At 39.0% G+C, this 21,179-nt stretch overlaps 1 protein-coding gene across 8 annotated transcripts; it reads left to right on the forward strand.

The window, feature by feature from the left end:
- Positions 1-305: 305 nt before the first annotated feature.
- Positions 306-17,754, forward strand: NTMT2 (N-terminal Xaa-Pro-Lys N-methyltransferase 2). 8 transcript variants are annotated; one of them, XM_023640535.2, is made up of 5 exons: positions 317-582; positions 7,307-7,456; positions 10,052-10,227; positions 15,397-15,661; positions 16,465-17,754. In XM_023640535.2, the coding sequence occupies exons 1-5, from the start codon at positions 429-431 to the stop codon at positions 16,701-16,703; spliced, it is 984 nt and encodes a 327-aa protein (XP_023496303.1). In that variant the 5' UTR covers positions 317-428; the 3' UTR covers positions 16,704-17,754. The 8 variants fall into 8 exon arrangements, with proteins under 8 accessions (XP_023496304.1, XP_070123762.1, XP_001491918.2 ...); XM_023640533.2 differs by having other exon boundaries at positions 318-582; positions 16,417-17,754; XM_014739541.3 differs by having other exon boundaries at positions 318-582; positions 15,412-15,661; positions 16,417-17,754.
- Positions 17,755-21,179: the final 3,425 nt, after the last annotated feature.

Consider the following 21,179-nt stretch of genomic DNA (forward strand, 5'->3'; position numbering starts at 1 on the left):
CTCCTGCAAAATATTCACAAGTCTTTGAAATGGAAATTAGGCTATTCAACTTAGGAATCAAATTAAAGCAAATATTCAGGGTGTTAGCAGGCTGTGCTCCTGCCTGTTTGAAGTGACAGCTAAAGGAGGGAGGCGTGCTTTTTCCTGGATGAAGCAGGATCTCGCTAGCCTGTTTTCATCTTTACTTAGCACCTGCTGGCTTGGAGTGGTGTCGCCCAGGCAATCAGACAGCATATGTGCCAAGAGCCTGACCTCCCATGTCTGCTGCCCCTCCCCTCATGCCCCATGACGACCTCTCCTGATATAGATGGACAGGGGAGTGGTTTAAAATGACAGTCTCAAGTTCATGTAGGAAGAGAAGGTTAATTCAAAGAAACAGCCAGGCAAGCTTCCTTTCTCTTTAGGAATAATTATTATCCCCTTTCACCATGGCCCACCTGGGAGCCCATTTTGCCTTTAGATCCCGCTGGCAGAAGACCGACGATGAACTCTGTCGACATAGCATGTCCTTTATCCTTCACAGAGCCATTCGCAATGACTTCTTTCAGAGCTATCTCTACCTGCTGGAAAAAATTCCCCTGGGTAAGTGAGTCAGAGCTACTAGATACGGGACAAAAAATGACTGAACGGACTGTGTGAGGTTGTGGGACTTCTGCAAGAGGAGTTACAACAAGGACACTTTTCAGATAAAAAGAACCCACAACCAATGTCAGTGGGCTTAAAGGTTTCAGTGGCATTCTTTCATGCAGGGTGCAAAGATCAAGTGCCACCTGGCAGGTCAGGTCTCTATTTGGGGACTTCCATGCACCCTCAGGCATGGTGATTTGCTTCACTGGGTGATGACTGCCTGAGTATCTGGCTTATAGAAATTCATTTTTTGAGTTTTGAAAGACAGGTACTTTTAGTATGTGCAAAAATTTAGAGGTGGGTAACTAGGTAACTCAGAGATGAGAGTATTAATGAAATATTGTATCACCTAAGAGTTAAAAAGACTAAACAGGAGTAGATTAAGGTGTCCTTGTTCTTTGTGTGTGTGTGTATGTGTGTGTGCACACACGTGTGTGTATGTCCATGAGCACATACTCTACACAATCCTTTCTGGCCTTCCTCAGTCACAATAATGGTTGGAGAGCCTAACAGAAGCACATTTTAGTTTGGTCTTTGAATATTAAGAAAAACACTGGGGCAGTAGTGTGTCTCCATTTTAGTTATTTCCTCTAGTTTTCAGAGAATTCAACAATAGGGCAATAAAAAGCTTATCTGGTTTGTCTACACTACTTTTCTCAGTCCTGTGAAAGTGGTTACTTCAGGGCACTCTTACAGTACTGGAGAGGAAATAACTTGTGATTAGAGAGTGAAGTATCCCCTTTTGATTTATATTTTCCTCCAATGAAACCAGGAGCAGTGTGTATCAGCCTCAGTCTGTTTTCTTAAGGTTGTCTGAGAGCACCACTATGCATGTGATGTAGCCAAGGTTTCCAGACATGGAAGGAGTTACACAATTCTTTGTATTGCATTCAAGAAAGTCTATGCTAGCAGCCTACCAAAGTCTCTTTTTGTAAATCTATTTCTGAGGGGATCTTTAATTCTACACATACAAATACTTTCACCTTGTATATATATATATATATATATTTCTTATAAAAAATTGTTTCTCATTTGTGACTTTATTTGATCCTCACAGCCATACTATAGGATAGATAGGGCAAGTATCATTATCTTTTCCTCTCACCTTCCCACATCCTCCCCCCATCTTATTTTTTTCAAATAGGGAAAAGAAAATTCAGAGATGATTAGATATTGTTTAGATACCAAAGCAAGAACCCAAGACCAGGGCTCTTTCTGGTAGATCGCACTGCCCTTAAGTAATTCTTTTAGGATATATTAGCTATCTCATTTGTATCTAAATGGAAAAATTAGAACAGTCCATTTGGAAGGGGATGATGTTCTGATCGCTATACATTGGCAGAGCATTGCTATTCTGGAGATGCTCTTTGGGCCACACCTCAGTAACAGTAGCTTGGTGGCTTTAGTTGCATTAGTCTGGAGAAAGAGATCAATTATAATAACTGATAAGAGACCCACTAAAGGGCAGATGATTGCCAATTTTTAAAAATAATTAGTAGATCAAAAAAGAATTCATTTCTGAAAGTAGCTGAAGATGAAATAAAAAGTTAAGAATAAAACAATCTCCTCCAAATCAGATGAAAACTATATGAGAGTTTTCAGGCTGCAGTGGATATTAAGCCTTTCAGTTTGGAAATAAAACATAGCCAGTGGAAATGCTCCCTCCCCAGCTCCACTGAGGTGTTTTAGAGTTGGCTTCCCCTTCTCTTGATGATTTCAAGACTTCATAGGAATGAAAATAAAGCCCTTCTTTTAAAGGTTGGGGAACCACTACCCTAGGGTCTACACAGAGAGTTTGTTGTCTTGGATAATTATGGGGAGAACAGTGGCTAACCAGACTCTTTGATTCCTTCTTTCCTTCCTTCCTCCCTCCAACTGCCTGCGTTAGGCAGCCCGTCTCACACCAGCAAACCATGCAGTGACATTCAGTCATGGGGACATTGGCTGACATATCCCCGACTAGCCTCAGAGATCATGGGGATGCAAGAGCATGCATATTAAAAACCTCTGGTGGAAGACTTTAGCTATGCCATTGAATACAACAGATCTTCAGAAAGAAATGGGAACAAGCCTGTTACTGTTCTCTGTGTTCTGCATGTACATCTCAGTTATCCTCACAACATTCCTATTAGGTAGTGCTGTATTTTTCCCCACTTTATATGTGAGGAACTGATACACGGAAGAGTTAAGTAACTCACCAAAGATCATGTGGTGGTGAGTGGGGGAGCAGGATTAGAACCCAGGCAGTCTGACTCCAGTCTGTCTTTTTTAACCACAAAACCATGCTGCCTCCCAATGTAAATGGCAACTTGACTCACGTGGGCAGCAAGATGTTTTACCACACTTCTTGATTTGGCAGAAATATAAAACACAGTCTATGAAGAGCACTGACTTTCTGTTGAGATAATCAACAAGACAGGCAGGCCAGTGAGTAGGTTCATATAATCTAGTTTTACCAGCCCAAGTTCAACTGGAGGCTTAGAGGGAATTAATTTTCCAAAGATGGGTTTTTGTGAACAAATAGAGAGTAGAATAGGAAAAAACTTCATATGAATTTCCAGTTGGTACACCAGCGATCAAAGGGGCCGATATATGGCCCAATCGGTGATGTTCATATAAGTTAACCTCAATAATTCTTCTACCATTATCCACAGCACATTTGTGAGTACATAGAAGTCAATGAATATAATATAAGTCAATTAATTATATATTAAGCAAGAGTCTATTACTCCTGGATGTAGTTAAAGGCTTAGTCTAGCTTCACATTTGGAACAACGGTTCCATGTGATTCAGCAGAAGGAGCAAAGGCTTTGCATTTAAGTAGGTATGGGTTAGGACCTGGCCATAATACTTTATTTCTGTGTGATATTGAGTAAGTTACTAAATCTTTCTGATTCTGTCATTATTCATCTATCAAACGATAATTATAACCCTCGCTTTGTAGTATCATTGTGAGAACTAAAAGAGATAATGTGAAGAAATGATATGAAAATGCCTAGCATAATGCTTAGCACATTGGAGGGACCCACTAATTGTTAGTACCCTTTTTCACTTGCCCCTTTTTAGAAGAATCAGTCTCTGAGGAGGAAATTGAGAACAGTGGTCACCCCTTTGCCATCACAATTAAAAGCCACAGTTAATAAAAACAATTCCCATAAGACACTTGGAACGTCGAAATGAAACTCAGCACACAACTATTGGCACTTTTCAAATTGATCTCATCCCTGTGGCAGGCGTTGCTGCACAACTCATTGTACATGATGCGTTTCTCAAATGTTTATTGTTCCCTTTGTAATGCAATGCTGCCAAATCGTTTTTCTCTTTAAAGAAATGGAGAATCGGATAATTTTCCTTTTTATGTAGCGGGCTTTTAGATACGTAGTGTGAGAGGGATGAGATGTGGGCTTGGCATTTAAATAGAACTCGGTTTAAACCCCAGTTGTGTTGTCACTAGCCACTCGATCTTGGGAAGTTTGGTTAACCTCTTGATGCTGGGTTTTCTTCTGTAGATAATGATGTCTATCTTACATATTCAGTTAGATATAAATGCTTAGCATATGTAGTGCATGTGTACATATTTGATCAATGATAGTTACTATTTCTTTATTATTTGTGTGTGCTTAATTAGAAGGATAGATATTTCATAAACTATACAAGAAGCATGACTTCTTTGTGCTTATGTCAGTTTTTCCCTGTAACCTCTCTCTACTTTGTTGAACCCGTATACTATTCAAAACACAAAAAAAGCTAGACAATATTCATTTCAATGAACATTCAAAGGAGGCCTACTATATCTTAAGCATAATGGTAAGTGCTGGGGTTACAAAGAAAATAAGATATAGCCTTATCCTGAAGAGATTAGTGTGGGAGAGAGATCCACATAGATAATTTTTGTGGAATGTGGAAATACAGTGGCGGAGACCACTGCAGGATGCTGCAGAGGGCCAGAGGAGGCATGGTGACTGCTGGTCAGCTTCTGACTCTTCTGATGCAAAATCTCACCATGAAAAAATCTATCCCCAGTATCTCTGTCTGACTTCTGGCCTTTCGAAATTTGACAGTAGGTTTGGTAGAACACTCAAGTAGGAATAGAGAATTAGGAATAACTCAGCCAAATGGGTAGGGGATGTGACATGTGATGGAAGCTTGAGTAGATCCTTGCCAAAGTGGGAAAGTGTATTGTCCCTCCCTCCCCACATTTGCTTATCTCGTTTGCATTGAAGCCTGAAAAGAATTTAGGAAACACTGAACTAGCCCTCAGATGAAAAAGAAAAAGCTCCCTAAAACTTTCAGGGTAGGCAGTTCATTATTTTAGAGACAAGAAATACCAGACACCCAAAGCATACAGAGAATAAATGAAACCTAGAGATCCTCTCAGGACAATTTTGAGACTTGGCCATGATAACATTCTAGCATTCTGGCACACCCAGACCTTTGGATTCCACCAGAAACATTGATAAAGTCCTACTTCCCACACTTCCCTGTTGGTGAAAAAATAGATATGAGTTCAGTTTTTTTAGATTCCACCTTTAAGTAAGATCATACAGTATGTGTCTTTCTTTGTCTGACTTATTTCGCTTATTGTAATACCCTCAGGATCCATCTGTGTTGTTGCAAATGGCAAGATTTCCTTCTTTTATGGCTGAATAATATTCCATTGTACCTAGAAACTTTTTCCTTTCTTCCTTCCCCTCTTCCTTTCCTCTCTTCCTTCCTTCTCTCCTTCCATTTTCACCATTACTTCTTTAATGGGTAAATTGGGAAGTGTTCACCTGCAAATCTCTTTTATGGAAGGTCTTACTCTTCATAAAGGCATTTTGTAATTGGGCTTTTTTGCTCCTATAAATAAAAGGCTAACTTGATCCAATATTCTGTCTCAAATCATTTCAAACTTACTGTCTAAACCCAGCCTGCACATCCTCTGGAGACTCTCAGATCAATTTTCAGTTGACAAACAGGTCTAACATCCAGAATAAAGTGTAAAATAGCTATATCCAAGCATTAAAAAGAAGAAAAGAAAAGGAGATACTCGGCAAACATAAGCACTTAGCTATTAACAAATTTTTTCTTAGAGAGTTCACGGAATCTTTATTCTTCTTCAGGGCAAATAAACTTGTACTCTGTTTTCCTTTTTGTAACAAGTAAACCATTGGAAGGTCCTTGGGAGTTCAGCTTATAATGTAGGTCAAGAAATAAGTACCATATTATATGAAGAGCTAACAAAATGTCTAGTCTCTGTCTTAGACTACCTCAAGTTTCACAGAGACATTACAACCTTGCAAAAATAAGCCATAGATGTATTTCTACATCTAGTAGAAAACGTGTGGGATGATGACCTTATCTGAGTCAACTTGTACCTTTGCAGGAGCTATCAGGAAGGGAGAACCTGGGGCTGGCCATGACACCTCATATATCTTTTTAGTGAAATGCTCCTGTCAATTAGGTGAAAATGAGAACTCAAGCCCATAACCATAAAAATCTACCATTGAGTCTGACCCCTGCTGAGCTTGGTATTCACTTGTGGTCTAAATGTTGCTGTCATAATGGACCATTCCTGTTTCCAGATTAAAGGTTTTAATAGACTCCACCAACTAGTTGACTTAAGCAGTGCTGATGAGTGTGGCTGCTTTGCTGCTTTGGTTGGATCAAGGAGAGCCCTGGGCTGTGGCTTGCCTATTATCCTGTGTGACATTCAACTCTGGGAAGACTCTGTGAGCTGTGAGTTTTCTGAGGCTGGTTTTCTGAGGCATGTAGAAGAATTTGGAACAGTCATGTTGTTAGGATGGTGATGCTTCATTTTTGTCATCCATGTTGAATTTGTAAGCATTTATTGAGCCACATGCTGTTACAAACACTTTACCAAGTGCTAGGGAAGGCAAATTGGTGCAGGTCAGATGTTCCCAATGCTTTGACCATGAGGACTTTCCTTTTAATGTTGTATTTTTTCAATCAGTAGATAATTAGCATATAAAATGGCAAAAATGTATCTATAAATTTATTAATAATTTTAAAAGATTTGTATTTTTAAATGAACAATCTATGTATTATAGTTAATATATATGGAAGATATAGAATATAATATTGTTATTCTCTGAAAATGATATATGTGGCATCTGATTCTTGTATTCCTTTCGGCAAATTCATGATCATTCAAGGGTCCAAACATTGGCTCCAATGTCTTCAAGTTGGAAAATACTGATGTCACTCCACAGATGGAACATATTATGATGGAACATTGTAACATAAGTGGTGTTTATTTGATTTTTAACTTTTAAAATTGAAATTTGGGGCTATGTAATTGTTGTCAACTCAGAGCCAAGTAGTGCACTAGTCCAATGTCACAATCTTAGTGTTGCCTGAAGAAAAATGTTTCTAGTTAAGGTTAAATAGATTCTCTTTTTTATACTCCTTATACTCAAAATTATGTCATATTTTGATTTACTTCATATACTGATCATAACATTTTTGTGCTGTTTGTGTATTTTGCTTGGAGCTTTCAACTGTCTTTTATTTTTGGTGGTTGAGATTAAAAATATGTGTTCCTTAGAATATCACTAACATCTCCTTGCTTCTTACCTTTACTCTGTCTGTTGTCCAGAATCCAGGTCATTCTACATCTTGAAGATATTGTTTTTGAAGCCTATGTTTTCTGTTGTAATATAAACTGATTTCTTTTTAGATCTGATAAATATCTGTCATATTGGGATTTCTTTTCATTGGATTCCTGGGTTAATTTCATCGTCTTTCGTCACATATCTTCTCTTGATTTTAACCCTCATTGGGCTGGAATATAGCTCCAAGAAACTTCTGAAGGATGAATCCATGGGAGGTAAATATTATTTCACAGTTTGGCTGATATTAAATTTTATCTTCAAAATGATTTTCCCTCAGGATATTTATGGCACTCCTCCATTGTTTTCCAGTGTTTCTGAAGAGATCTGTGCTATAAGCCTCATTCTACTTCTTTGAACACAGGGTTGCTAAATAAAACATAAGATGCCAGCTAAATTTGAATTTAAGATAATAAAGAAATAATTTTTTAGTGTAAGTATGTCCCATGCAATGTGCAAAATTTCGAGCATATTTATGCTAGTAAATTATTCATTGTTCATCTGAAATTCAAAACTAATTATGTGTCCTGTATTTTTATTTGATAAATATGGCAACCCTACTTGAAGGTCAACCACTTGTTTCCCTCTAAATAACTTTAGGATCTTCATATTACTCTTTTGTTTTTTTTTTTTTTGGTGAGGAAGATTGACCCTGAGCTAACATCTGTTGCCAATCTTCCTCTTTTTGCTTGAGGAAGGTTGTCTCTGAGCTAACATCTATGCTTATCTTCTTCTATTTTGTATGTGGGATGCTGCCACAGTATGGCTTGATGAGCGGTGTGTAGGTCTGTGCCCAAGATCTGAACCCATGACCCCCAGGCTGCTGAAGCAGAGCACACGAACTTAACCACTACGCCACTGGGCTGGCCCCTCTTATTTACTCTTTGTGTTTTGAAATTTCCTAAAGATGTGTAAATGTGGTTTTAATTTAATTATTATTTTTTAACCCGTGTTGCTCAGTACTTGATGGACCTGACAATCTCTTTCAGCTCTGGGAATTTTTCTTCTAGTGTTTCTGTAATAATTTTCTTCTCTTTATCTTCTCTGTTTTTGAGAATCCTAATTAGCTTGATGTTGGGCCTCCTAAGTCTTTATAGCTCTAATCTTTTTACTTCTGTTTTCTATATCTGTCTTTTTGTTTATGTCCTGATAAATTTACTCAATGTTATATTCAAATTTTTTGGTAATAAAAATGTTAATTTCTAAGAATTCTTTGAATTATCATTTTCTTGGCATCTTATCTTTGATTTATGGATGCACTAGTTCTCATATCTCTCCAAGGAGTTTTTTGTTTAGTTTTGGTTTAAATTCTCATCCATTTCCTGAAATATTTCTATTTTCTTTGGGGTCAGTTCTAATTGTTTATCTTTATTTTTTTTCTCACAGGCTGCCATTTTACCCCCATGTGTTTGGAAATCATTGTTTATCCATAGTCAGGAATAAAGGACAGGGTCAATGGTTCTAAGTAATGGAGAAGGTTTCCTCTGTTACATACTTCTCCTCTGAAGAGTAAGAATGAAAAGAAGCTCTACATGTGCAGGTAGATCTTACCAGACTCTGATGAGTGTGAGCAGGCGAGGCACTTCGAGTCCTCTATATGCCAAAATGAGCGTTGTTCTAGGATCCTGACACTAACTGGTCTAGTTCTCCTTAGGCAATTCATTTAATGTTTTTTTTTCTAGAGAAGAGACTTTTTTTCCCTCTAGGATTGCAGCTGTGTTGCCTGTTGCTTTTGCAAGGGTGCATTTGTCCTTTTATTGGTTGGTCTGTAGACAGATTTTTGATTAACTCTTACTTTGTTTTGCAACTATCCTAGGCTGCAAATTCTTGAGCTTTGTTCTATCTGCTTTGTGTCTTCCAGAAATTTGTTGAAATTATTAATTCACCTGTGGCCCCCTCTCATTTTCTTCACTGTTATGGGTTGAATTTATTAAAACAATTCTTGAGGAGTATTTGGGAGGTGGGGAAGCAAATGCATGTATTCTGCCTATAATCTTGAACCAGGAGTTCCTCCCTTTCGTCCACGTTCTATCATTTCCTCCTGAATGTTGTCTAATGAAAATATTTTGTATCTGCAAGGGTGCATTTTGGTTTACAAAACACACTTAAATGAAGACTCATTTACCTCTCAGAAGGTGGAACACATGTTTTTCTAAAAATAAATGTGTTAAAATAATACCTTATATGGTTTTTGAAATAATGAAATGACATAGTATATGTGAATGTGCCTCGCGCACTACCTGATACAGAATAGTTGCTTAATAAATATTACATCTCTTTTTATTATTCTATATTCAGAAGATAGAGCTCAAGCACATTTTTTGTAATATTGGTACAAAGAGATATTTGGGCGTGAGTTGCTTGAAAAAGAGATGAAAAATTGGCTACCCCTAATCAACCTGGTGATTAGAAGTAAGGATTAATGACTAAATTCTTATAAAACATTTGGAGCTCAAAGATAAAACTCACTGTGAAACTTGTGACATTCTTTCTTCTACTATAGCAAACTATTAAAAATTTTTAATACATTGATAAGCTATAGTTTTATTAAATTATAGGGTTATTAAATCATGAAAATGCCACATGATTGTGATTTATACACAAGATACCTGAAGATCAGAGGGGTCAAGAAGTTTCCTCAAGGTTACACAGCAAGTAAGTCACTGAGCCAGAACTCACACCCAGATCTTCTGACTTCAAACCAGTGCCCTTTCCTCCACAGCACAAATTTGCAGGTTTCTGAGAGGAAATTCAATGCATGATAAGACTGAACTTGTTCTGTCATATAAATATTAATACTATTTCATTTGCAGTTAAACTGTATGCTTTAACAAGTCAAGTCATCAATGGTGAGATGCAGTTCTATGCCAGAGCTAAACTTTTCTACCAAGAAGTACCAGCTACTGAAGAGGGTATGATGGGAAATTTCATAGAACTGTCCAACCCAGATATCCAGGCTTCTCGGGAGTTTCTTAGAAAATTTGTTGGGGTGAGTATTCAACTGCAGCTTGATGAGGAGTCAAAGTCCTTGCAAACATTGAGCTCACATGTGTCTGCGTTGTCACTTAAGTCATAATAAAGTCATATGGCTCAGCCAAGGGTTTAGCCTGAAAGCCTATTTTAAGATGTTCGGAAAGGACAGGTCACATCAAACCATTGTTTTATCCCACTTGGCATTCCTCCCTCTGAGCACCAGCTAATCTCTCCTGCTTCAGGGGAAGGTGAGCTAGCAGGACTAATATCACAATTAGGGGATTAGGAAGATATCTCTTTTAGAGTCTCATAGATAAACAGTTGACACCCAGATGATTGATGAGCGGTCATGCTATTTGGGATTTTGGGGTGATTTATTGATTCGCTGTAATACAAATTTGATGTAGTAGGGAAATGTATGCTTATGTTTGGCTTAAAAAGAAGTACAGTAGAATCTCTTTGTATTATTTTATACATAGTTCAGACATTGCCTTGAAAGAATGTGATCCCTTTGTAGTCCTGGTGTTGTGTGAAACTCTACTCCCTTACTTCCCTGTCATATGGAGACAGACAGTATAGAGTAGGGGCCAAAATCTTGGGCTCTAGAGTCATTATGGTTCTTCTACTTGCTGTATAAGCAACCTTGGGCTTGTTCCTTAAATGCTTTAAGCTTCAGTTGTCTTACCTGTGACTAGGGACTAACCATAGAACCTACCTCATAGGATATTATGAAGATCAAATGAGATAATATATATCAAGTGCTTGCTTTGGTGCACATAATTATTACCCAATAAGTCTAACTTATTGTTACTACTACTAATAAAAGTCTTTCATAAAATGCATTCATTACATTTTAAGGAACTTCATTTAGTTGTTAGAATATGTTTAACCCACACAATAAAGCTGTTGTTTGTCCTACTGAAAACACAAAGTCCTAACTGGCAAACAGATTCTGTTCCAATTCAGTGTGAAGTCATTTGTTTGAAATTTGGAGCCCACTTTATTCTGATAAATGAGAGAGTATAAATATTATGAATATTTGGTGTTGGCTAGTCAACATTCTGAGAAGCATGATATTATCCCTAGTGTTGAGGTGAGGTTCACTTCACATCCAGCCTCCAGGCAGCACCAAGTGCATGAGTAGAGAAAACAGGATCAGGATGGAGCACCACTGGGGCAGGAGTGTCTGGACAGCAGCTGCAGCCATAAAGGACTACGGAGTGGGGATGATGGCCATGCTGTTTGTGGGTCAGGTTAACCTGGAGTATTTCTAAATCAGTGTTGCTGACTGATTTCACTGAGTGCTTGCCCTGAGATGGTCTGTCACTCTGCTAAGGCCTTTAGAAGCATTGTCTCATTTACTTGTCACACAATTCTAGGAGGTAAGTACTATGATTATCCTTGTTTTTACAGTTGTGGAAACCGAGGCTTGGAGAGGTTAAATAAGTTGTCAAGGTTACACAGCTGGTAAGAGACAGAGCTGGGACTTAAGCCCAGCCAGGTCTGTCTGACACCAAACTCCCACTCTTAACTGTGACATATTTTTTCCATTTGTCTCATGAAGCAGAAAAATCCCCGCTTTTTTTTTTTTTTTTTTGTGGACCACAGACCTCAACTCTCCTCCACTCTGGCCGAGAGCAATCCCTCCTGCTTGCCTCGTGGTGAGGCCGACTTTGATCCCAATGCATTTCAGAAGCTTAGTTAGTAATCCAGCTGTCTTGTCACTCCATGTGGAATGCCAAGCTGACCACAGGGATGCTGGTCAGACAGAGCCCATACACACGCCCACGGACCTGGGAAAGGAAACAGCCCTGTGCTTGCATATTTATGTTGGAAAAGAGCAGCCTGCTCTTTTCAAACAAATATAAGGAGTCCTTCTTAGTAGACAAGGCTCATTGTGAAGCTGTAACCTCTAAGTACAAACACAGTCTTTTTTAAGGAATGATATTTTGGTACTTCGACCTTAATAATCTGCTAAATTAGTATCCAGGTCAAGATACAAGGAGTTAGGGAATATGAGTATCTGACATGATTTATTGTTGTGTCAACTGGGAAAAGGCAAATTATTTAAAGTTTTGGTTTCCTTTCAACACTTAGTGACGTGGGACAGTGGGAAAAGGTGTTTAAACTTGTTGCAAATGTGTTTACTTTAACAAATAAACAAATGATACTAATATGATGTCAATGGCATAGCTGATAACTTTTCTCAGTTTTAGCTTTCTAGTAGAGGCAAGTAGGGATTTATAAAAAGTAATCAATATTTGACGGCATTTATCTTTTCACATTTCTTAGAGATTGGATGACTAAAAATTCTGGGTCTAACTTGTTATATTTCAGGACTTTTATACAGTGGCATTTAGCACATTCATTTTAGTTTTAAACTCCACTGGATGATCTTAAAATAATGTTCTTCAAAACAAAATATATAAGCAGAATCAAAACCAGAATGAAATTCCTAAGAATATTTTACCATTTTATATGAATCCATAAGTATGAAAATAGCATAATAAATGAAGATGAAAATGACAGAACATCTTGTTTTGAAATCACGCATTGTGTGGACTTCTGGTCACATTCATGGAAGGGCATCAGATTTCAATACTATCACAGCTTCGGGCAGCTGTGGTGTCCAAGAGGCAGGAGATGGCGTCCCTGAGATCAGTCTTTAAATATCCCTTCTCAGAGGAGCTGCATGGGAGTGAGAGACAGAGAGAGAAACTCGGTGCCAGGTTGTGGGAGACAGTGCCATCTATGTGGAGTGAGATGGAATAAAGGGAACTAAGCCGTAGTGGCGAGAGGCTAGAGGTACACAGGATTTGGGTGAAAGACACCTTTTCGTGTGTGTAAATAACCATTGTTTCAAGAATAACGATAGTCAACTATAACACATCTAAATTGGTGAAAAGTACAAATCAGAGGGTGAGAATTTTCAAGGGAGTTCTATTTCAAATATTTCACCTCTCTGGGCCTCAGTTTCTTTGTCTGAAAAAGCAAGGGAAGTAGTTATGAGCAGTTTAAAAACTCTAGGGTTTTGCTGAGATCCTTCAAGGGCTAATTGGGAGATTGACAGGAAGGCTGAGTGGGTGAGGCCCTGCCTCCCCTTAACTAGAGAGGCTTCCTATTTGTTTATTCAATGAAAGAAAGTTCAGCTATTATAATCTTCTTGGAGTCCCCTGGCATGGATCTCCAGGGTCTCTTTGCTTTATTGCTCCAAGGTTCTGCTTCTAAAGCTGCTTGCTATGGTAACATGAGCAATGTGATCAATAGAGGCTTTAGGGCCAAGGAATGAAAAGAAAAATTTGTAATGACAATCTCTAATTGAGCACACAAATTTCTACTAAAGTCATTTTCAGTGGCTTAAAATAATTTCCCTATACTTTGCCCCATCTTGTTTATGTTATGAATTTACTTAGACGATGCTTCTTTTACGGCCTTCACAACTACACCTTTAGCCTAGGCCTTTGTCTGACTTCGTTTAGTTTGAATTATGATATGTGAACGAGGGAGTGGCATACTGAAGTAGGAATGGCAAATACATGGCACATGTACTACCACTTGTCCTTCCCATGCTCAAAGCAGACATCACTAATCACTCACACACCTCTTTCCTGCTGAGTCTGAATGGAGCCGTAGAATTCTTTTCAACATAGCATTAGACAGACACTACCAAGGGAATCAGATTGGCCCTTGAGGTAACAATCCTAAGGTACAACTGGCTTTGAATTCACACAGTTCCCACTTCAAATTCGAGTTCTTCCATTAGCTGTGTGATATTAGAAATCTGTTTCCTCATCTCCAAACTGGGGAATTATCATTGTCTTGTGGGGTTGTTTCAATTATTACATTTATTGGAGATGCAAAGAGCTTGCTACATATAAGCCCTCAATAAATCATGCTTATTATTCTTCCATTTGAAAAGAAGCTACAGTTTCTTCACTTTTTGTTCTTCATTGTACCTTTCTTGCTATAAAAAAGGCCTTTTAGGTGGACTGGAATGCAGCATTTCTGATGTTTCCTTCTGCTCAAACTTCACCTTTTGATTCTTAGCCAAATGTTTTTTTAATCCTTAGTTCCTGAGAAATCAAGAGTAGGCTTTCTCCTTAAGATCTTGATTGGCAACTTCAAGTATCTTGTTACTATAATTTCTAGCGCAAAACGTATTCAGCAGCCATCCCAAATTATGACCAAATAATTTAGACCAGCTGAGTCTTTGAGATATATACACTTAACCCAAAGATCCAGCTGGTCATATATACGTCCATAAGTGTATATGTATATAGTACTTTATAGAAGTGAGTTTGAGAATGTTTTCGTTGGCTGATTTCCCCTCATCCACCACCTATCCATTCTTCACTCCCAGTTAATTTAATGCACAGACTTACTTAAAAAAAAAAAAATTTAGGGGGCTTTGTGCCCAGTAGTCATATAGTTTTTGGTACAAAAGCAGGAAACAATTTTTAGTGTGAGAAGAGACAAGGAGACTGTGCTGCAGCCCCTTATCCACATGAATGAGCTGTGGGCCATCGGGCTGGGTCCGAGGAGAAGCTGGCCTGAGGGTGGGCAGTGAGCTCCCTCGGCTCAGGCCCTAAGAATTGCCACCCACACGAGGAGAGCAGATAATTCAGAGCCCCCAAAATCAGTTTTGAAATAAATAAAATTTCAATCATCCCAATATGAATTGAAAGGTGTTCTTTGAATGAATTTTAAAAGTAACTTTAAAACTCAGAAAGGCTCTCCCTGCTTTACACATTTTTTGTTTTTGTTTTTACAAAGCAAATGTCCATTTAGCTGTGGGTTTGACCTAAATTTAGAGTTAACAAAGTTATATTTTTGTAGGGCTTTCAATGACCCATTTCTTAGGGAAATTACCAAATGTTTAAACCTAAGGCATTGTTTTCTAAAATCCTATTTTGAAATTCTTTTAAAGACCTATATTTAGATAAAATAAAGAAAGTGAACACTAGAAATGTTTGGATATGTTTTTAGAAAAGGTAATTGAATATAACTTCTATAACTTGACTGTGGTAGTGGGTAAGTGCCTGCATACCTTTGTTAAAACTCATTGAATGGTACACTTAGAGTAATGCATTTTATTTTATGGAATCAACCTAAATAAAGTTGATTTAAAGAGGTAACTAGAGTGTCCAAGACTCAGGGTGGGTGTTGTACCTGAAGTACTCCACAGGGTGCCTTTCTGCAGGGGCCTGGGCGAGCTGGGACGGACTGCGCCTTGGATTGCGGCTCTGGGATAGGAAGGGTCAGCAAGCATGTCTTGTTGCCAGTTTTCAACAGTGTGGAACTGGTGGACATGATGGAATCGTTTCTCCTCGAAGCCCAGAACTACCTGCAGGTCAAAGGGGACAAAGTAGAAAGCTACCACTGCTACAGCCTGCAGGAATTCACACCCCCACTGGGCAGATATGACGTCATCTGGATTCAGTGGGTCTCCGGTTAGTCCTGCATGGCATTGCATCTGCCCTTCTCCCCTTCCCAGCAAGAGAAGACAATACCTGGGTTAATTTGAGGATTGTTGGAGAGGGAGCAAGGACAAAAAGGAAGATCGCTGTAGTTGTGCTTGGCAGGTTGCTAGCCTTAGGTATCGTGGGAACTCCCAAAAAGCTCTGGTCCTCCAGCTTTCTCCCTTAATATTCTCTGTACAAGCCTGACAATGCCCATCCTTAGGGATGGAGTACCTTAGGACCAACCTAAATCCTAGCAGAAATGTAAATACTTGACAAACTTTAAAAAGTGGGTCCAAAAAAAAGTTTAGCCCCATTTATAGGCAAAACTAGACTTTGTCAGATTTAAACCCCCAGGAAACTAGATAGCAGTGAATTAGATTTTGATCTAAGTGTGTGTGTGTGTGTAGGAGACACAGAGGAGTGATGATAGAGTTGGGTTGTCTGGAGGACATGGAGGGGACCCATGGGATGGGCAATAGTTTATCTCATGCCTGTGAGGTAGATAGACAGGTAGTATACTATCTACTCTATAGACAAGGCACTGAGCCCCCTCAAAGAGGATGCCTGTCCTCTTATCTAAATCCTCAAAGGCTCCTGTAACTATTATAATTCAGGCTATTAAGTAATTCACATGTGAGTGAACAAATGGTCTCCTGATTCTTAGCCTTGTGGTCTTTCCTACTCACCTCCCTCCCCTTCCACCGTTTCATCCTATTCCCCCGTTTACTTGGCCTCACCTGTAGGGTACCTGACTGATAAAGACCTTCTTGCATTTCTTTCCCGGTGCCGAGATGGCCTGAAAGAAAACGGCGTCATCATACTGAAGGACAATGTGGCTCGGGAGGGCTGTATTTTTGATCTCTCTGACAGCAGTGTGACTCGGGACATGGACATCCTCCAGAGCCTCATTAGGAAGAGTGGGCTGGCGGTGCTGGGCCAGGAGAAGCAGGACGGCTTTCCAGAGCAGTGCATCCCAGTGTGGATGTTCGCACTGCACAGCACAGACACTCCTGACCAGCAGTGGGAATGAATGACTGGACTTTGGAACAGAGGTGCTGTCCTCTGAAGTGCCCCTTGTAATTCGTGGAGAGATGGAGAGAAGGAATGCAATGCATGTTTGAAAATAATCGATGTAGTATGTACAAGTTTCCACTAATTGTAAAAGTACATGCACCCTGTGGATTTTCCAAAAGATAAATGGAGTGAAACATCAGGAAAAATTTTTTAAGAAAGTGCTTGTATACACCTCAACTGTTCAGTGTATACAAAAACAGAAGAGGGAGCAATGTTCACAAATTCTAAACTGCCTTGGTCCCTGAAGGTTTGCATTATAGAGTATTGCAGGATGGGTGGGGTAAAGTCCAGACCCCTTCCTCTGCCCTCATCCTAGATACATTATCCTTCCTTCCTCTTTGGGACTACTACTTCTCTTAGACAAAAACCTCCCACTAATTAAGCAGGCACCAGTCAAAATCATCTTATGAAAACAAGTCCATTACTTAATTTTGTCTTTAGCCTTTCTCTTAACAGAAAAAGCATATGGTTTCGCTTTCTATTTTGGGTCAGTTTCACCACCCAGTACTGTAATATGGATGTAATTTGATAACAGAAGTCTGCATTTCAGTGATGGGGACGTGTCTCCTTTCAGGAGAAAATGTTGTACCCTTGAAATTTCAGCTGTGAACATATAAGTAAATGTCATTGATAATCTAATTTTAGCCATTGGCTTCCAACACTGCTTGGTTCATTGCAGCTGCTCCTGTTTCCTTGACTGATATGACTGTTCACTGGAAAGAGAAAGGAAATGGTAAACCTGAAAACTGAAATAGCTGGATTAATGGAAGGCATTGGTTTAATTAAAACTATTTAAAAATCTTTCAAAAGCAAAGTGTAATTAATTTTTATTAGCAGAATGTTTAAAAATAACTGCTATTGTCTTTAAAACACTCCAATATCTTTATGTTGAAGCACATATATATTTTGATATATATTTGTGTTTTGATATATATTGAGTCTTCTATGAAATGCAAAGAATCAATTTAAATAAAGTCTGTTGCATGGATATGCTATCACCATAAAAATAATATTTGCAAGTTGTAGCTCTAACTTAGGAGGAAAAAAATCATTATAAAGCATTTACTACCTTGTTATAGCATTACCTTGATAGTTTCATGTCCTGGAAAATTATGTTACTTACTCTATGCCGACACCTTCTAGCTGTTGTATGTTACTCACCATGCTCTAGGGTAACATAACAGAATGTGAGATAGAACCATTGGTGAACAAGCCAGAGACCAGAACTAAATCAAATGGTGCATCGTTACCAAACAGACTGAATACGGCAAAACAAGGGATCTCATGTTTTAATCCTCTGTGTCTTGCAGCAAATTAGCTAAATCTTCTTTTTAGGACCATCCCAGGAATTTTCTATTTCTTTTACACCAGCACCCTTAGTTCTCTTAGCTCTTGACTTTCTGCTTTCCCAGTACTCATATGCTGATTGACACAATTATCAAAGTTGTCTGCTCCTGGGTTCCTGAGCTTATGGAGGAAATAACATAATTGTCCTATAGATATGGACATAGGATTTTTAACTCAGTTGAGTTTTCGAGGTTGATCAGCAGTCTTTTTTCTCTTCCTAAGTCACTTTCCATTCTCCTTAGAAATTTTCCAGATCTTTAATGCTCTACACAATTTCCCAACTCCGTACCCATGCCTGATTTAATCGAGAAAGTAGAAGTTGGGGAGAGAGTTGTATCAACACCCCACCCCGATACTGTTAATCATACCTACAAAGTAAAGGAGAGGGTGGCTTGAGAGGAGAGGCCATTGGAGCCAGATCATGCTGCCTAATAGGTCCTGTTAAGGTTTGGACATGTTATTCAAAGAACAAGGAAAAGTTCTTGAGGGTGAAAGTAAGGGGATGAATTTTCTGATCCTGTAAGTAGAGTCATAGATGCTGTAGAAGGAAGACATTTAGAGTGAAGAGCCATCTTCAATCTAATTCAGTGAGCCAAACACGCTGCTGATGTTTGTCAACACATCTCTGTTGTGGTATAAATAACGGACTACGTTAGTTCCCAAGTTCTGTCCGTAGTTTAACTGCTTCAGAATCATTTGGGAAACTTTTATAAAATAGAGATCCACAGGCTCTGTCCCCAGGAGAGTCTAGTTCTGTGAAGCGGGCTCAGATAATTCGTATTTTTTATCTCAAATGGACTTTGATCATTAGTTTTATTTGAGGATACTGACGGGGAAAGGAGTGAGGAGCTGGGCTCTTCAGAGCCACAGAAGAATAAAGTAGGGCAGGCAAAGGCGTGGGGCCAGGTTCAGGGAAATAGCTAGATGGTGAAGTCCATTCTCCACACTGATGCCAGTCCTTCTAAAATATAAATCTGACCATGTCACGTGTAAACCTTCAGTGACTCCCCATCACCAATAGGATGAAGTCTCATTTCTTTAGAATGACGTATAAAGCCTTTTGTGATCTAGTCCTGGCTTCCCTCTCCAGCCTCGGTTTTTCCACACTCCCTGCAACTACGCTTGACTACTTGTGGTTCCCTGAAGGAGCTATGATTTATGACTCATGGCATTTATAGATGTTACTTCCTTAGCACAGGGCATATCTTATTCTTTTTTGTCTGGCTCAGGCTTAGATGTTGCTGACTCTAGGAAAGCTTCTCTCATTCCCTGAGTGCTGGGTTAGGTGCCTCCACTATGTGCTACCCTCATATCCTCTGCTTAACATATCACAGCACTTATCATGTGACTTGTAATCATTTGCTTACTTGCTATTTCCTCTATTAAATTCTGAGCTCCTTAATAGAGCATTTATGGTTAGAGTCTCAGTCTTTAACATAGGCCCAGTGCACCACAGGAACTCAAACTTTTGTTGAAAGCATGAAAGGCAACGTTATAAGTAGAAAGACTCAGGGGACAGTCTAAGCTTCTGGAGGCATCAAACAGGAATCAGAGCAAAGCAGCAGGAAAAACTGAGGGCTTCTGACGTTCCATGAGCCCTGGGATATGCAAAACCAATCAACATAGTGATCAAACAGTGCAAGCTGTCAAGAACCAGGAAAGGCACAGAAACAAGACGGCAGTGAGCTCAGGGGTCAGACAAACAGCTGGCAGGGAGATTGTAGCAAGAAAATGAGGTCCTGAGATAAAATCCTGCCTAGTAAGGAGCTCTCTTTTTCCAATAGGAGCCAACCCAAAGATATGGCCAACCCAAAGCCCATAGTTTCATCAGATGAGAGGGTGCACCTCGTAAGAGAGACATGTTAAAATTGTACAAAGCCACTCCTAATCCTCACCTGTTTCCTGCTAAGCAACAAGTCCAAAGAACCAACCAGGTTATAGATGAAGTTAATCCTTCTGTGAATGTTGAATAGAAGTAGAAGGTACTTACCTGTACTCCACAGATGAATTAATTGCAAACATGCCTGCAACCCCAGATGAACTTTGGAGGAACCCTTCCTTCGTTTACACAGTGATTCATGAATGGGTGCCGTCTTCACCTGCTTCCTCTTCTGAGAATCTGAGCCACCATTCCTAAGCATCAGCATAGAAGCATGCCAAGTCTTGAGGGGTCGGCAGTTTTATAGATTCAGGACCATCATAAAAATATAAAACAAAATGAATAAGGTCATCCATGCGAAAGACGATCTGCTTTTTATTATGGGCACATTTTTGCCCCATTCTGGGGTTTTTTTCCTCTCCACTATTTCCTGTAACTGGTCTGTTTTGAGTGATGTATTGGGGAGAAGACCTGTGTCAGATATATTCAGCTGCCTGTCATGAGTAATTAAAACCAGTTGTGTTATTGCTTTCCTTAGTTCCAGCTGACTCTTTGATGCTTTGGTGTCCATGCCAGAAAACTACCTCTTATAATCATCAGAGGCCAGTGTTTTTGCAGAGGTCACCGCAAGCTAATTAAGCAAATATGTGAAAAATAGTTTTAAATTGTCTCAATTAGCAGAGTGTATGTATATGTGTATCTAGAGTGAGGTTGAGGAGAGACTTTTTAAATAACAACTGACTTGCAGAGTTGGTGATTTGGTGTCAGAGAACTATGCATATACAGCACCTTTGTACTTTCATTAAGTTGGCATGATTTGACCTTTTGCTACATGACAAGCTGTATTAGTTTCTGAAAATAAACATATATAAAATGTCCAAGAAAATTGTGGCTCAGTAATGGGAAAGACAGATATATAAATAATAATAAATCAGGATAAAAAGGACTAAAAGATTGGCATGTACAGAGTTTAAAGTACTGTGGAGAACAGAGTAATTCACTATGTCTCTGAGATTTGAGGGAGGCTCCGCAAAGTCATTCATTCAACACATTTTTTGAATACCTACTCTGGGCCATGCACTGCTCTAGGATCTCAGGATACGTCAGGAAATAAACCCCAACGATCCCTAGCCTTGTGTAGCTTGCATTCTAGGAAAGATAGGGATGCAATAAATATAAACTAGTAAATTATGTTTTATGTTAGAA

The sequence above is a fragment of the Equus caballus genome, chromosome 5 (genome assembly GCF_041296265.1).
Source record: "Equus caballus isolate H_3958 breed thoroughbred chromosome 5, TB-T2T, whole genome shotgun sequence".
NCBI classification, from domain to species: domain Eukaryota; kingdom Metazoa; phylum Chordata; class Mammalia; order Perissodactyla; family Equidae; genus Equus; species Equus caballus.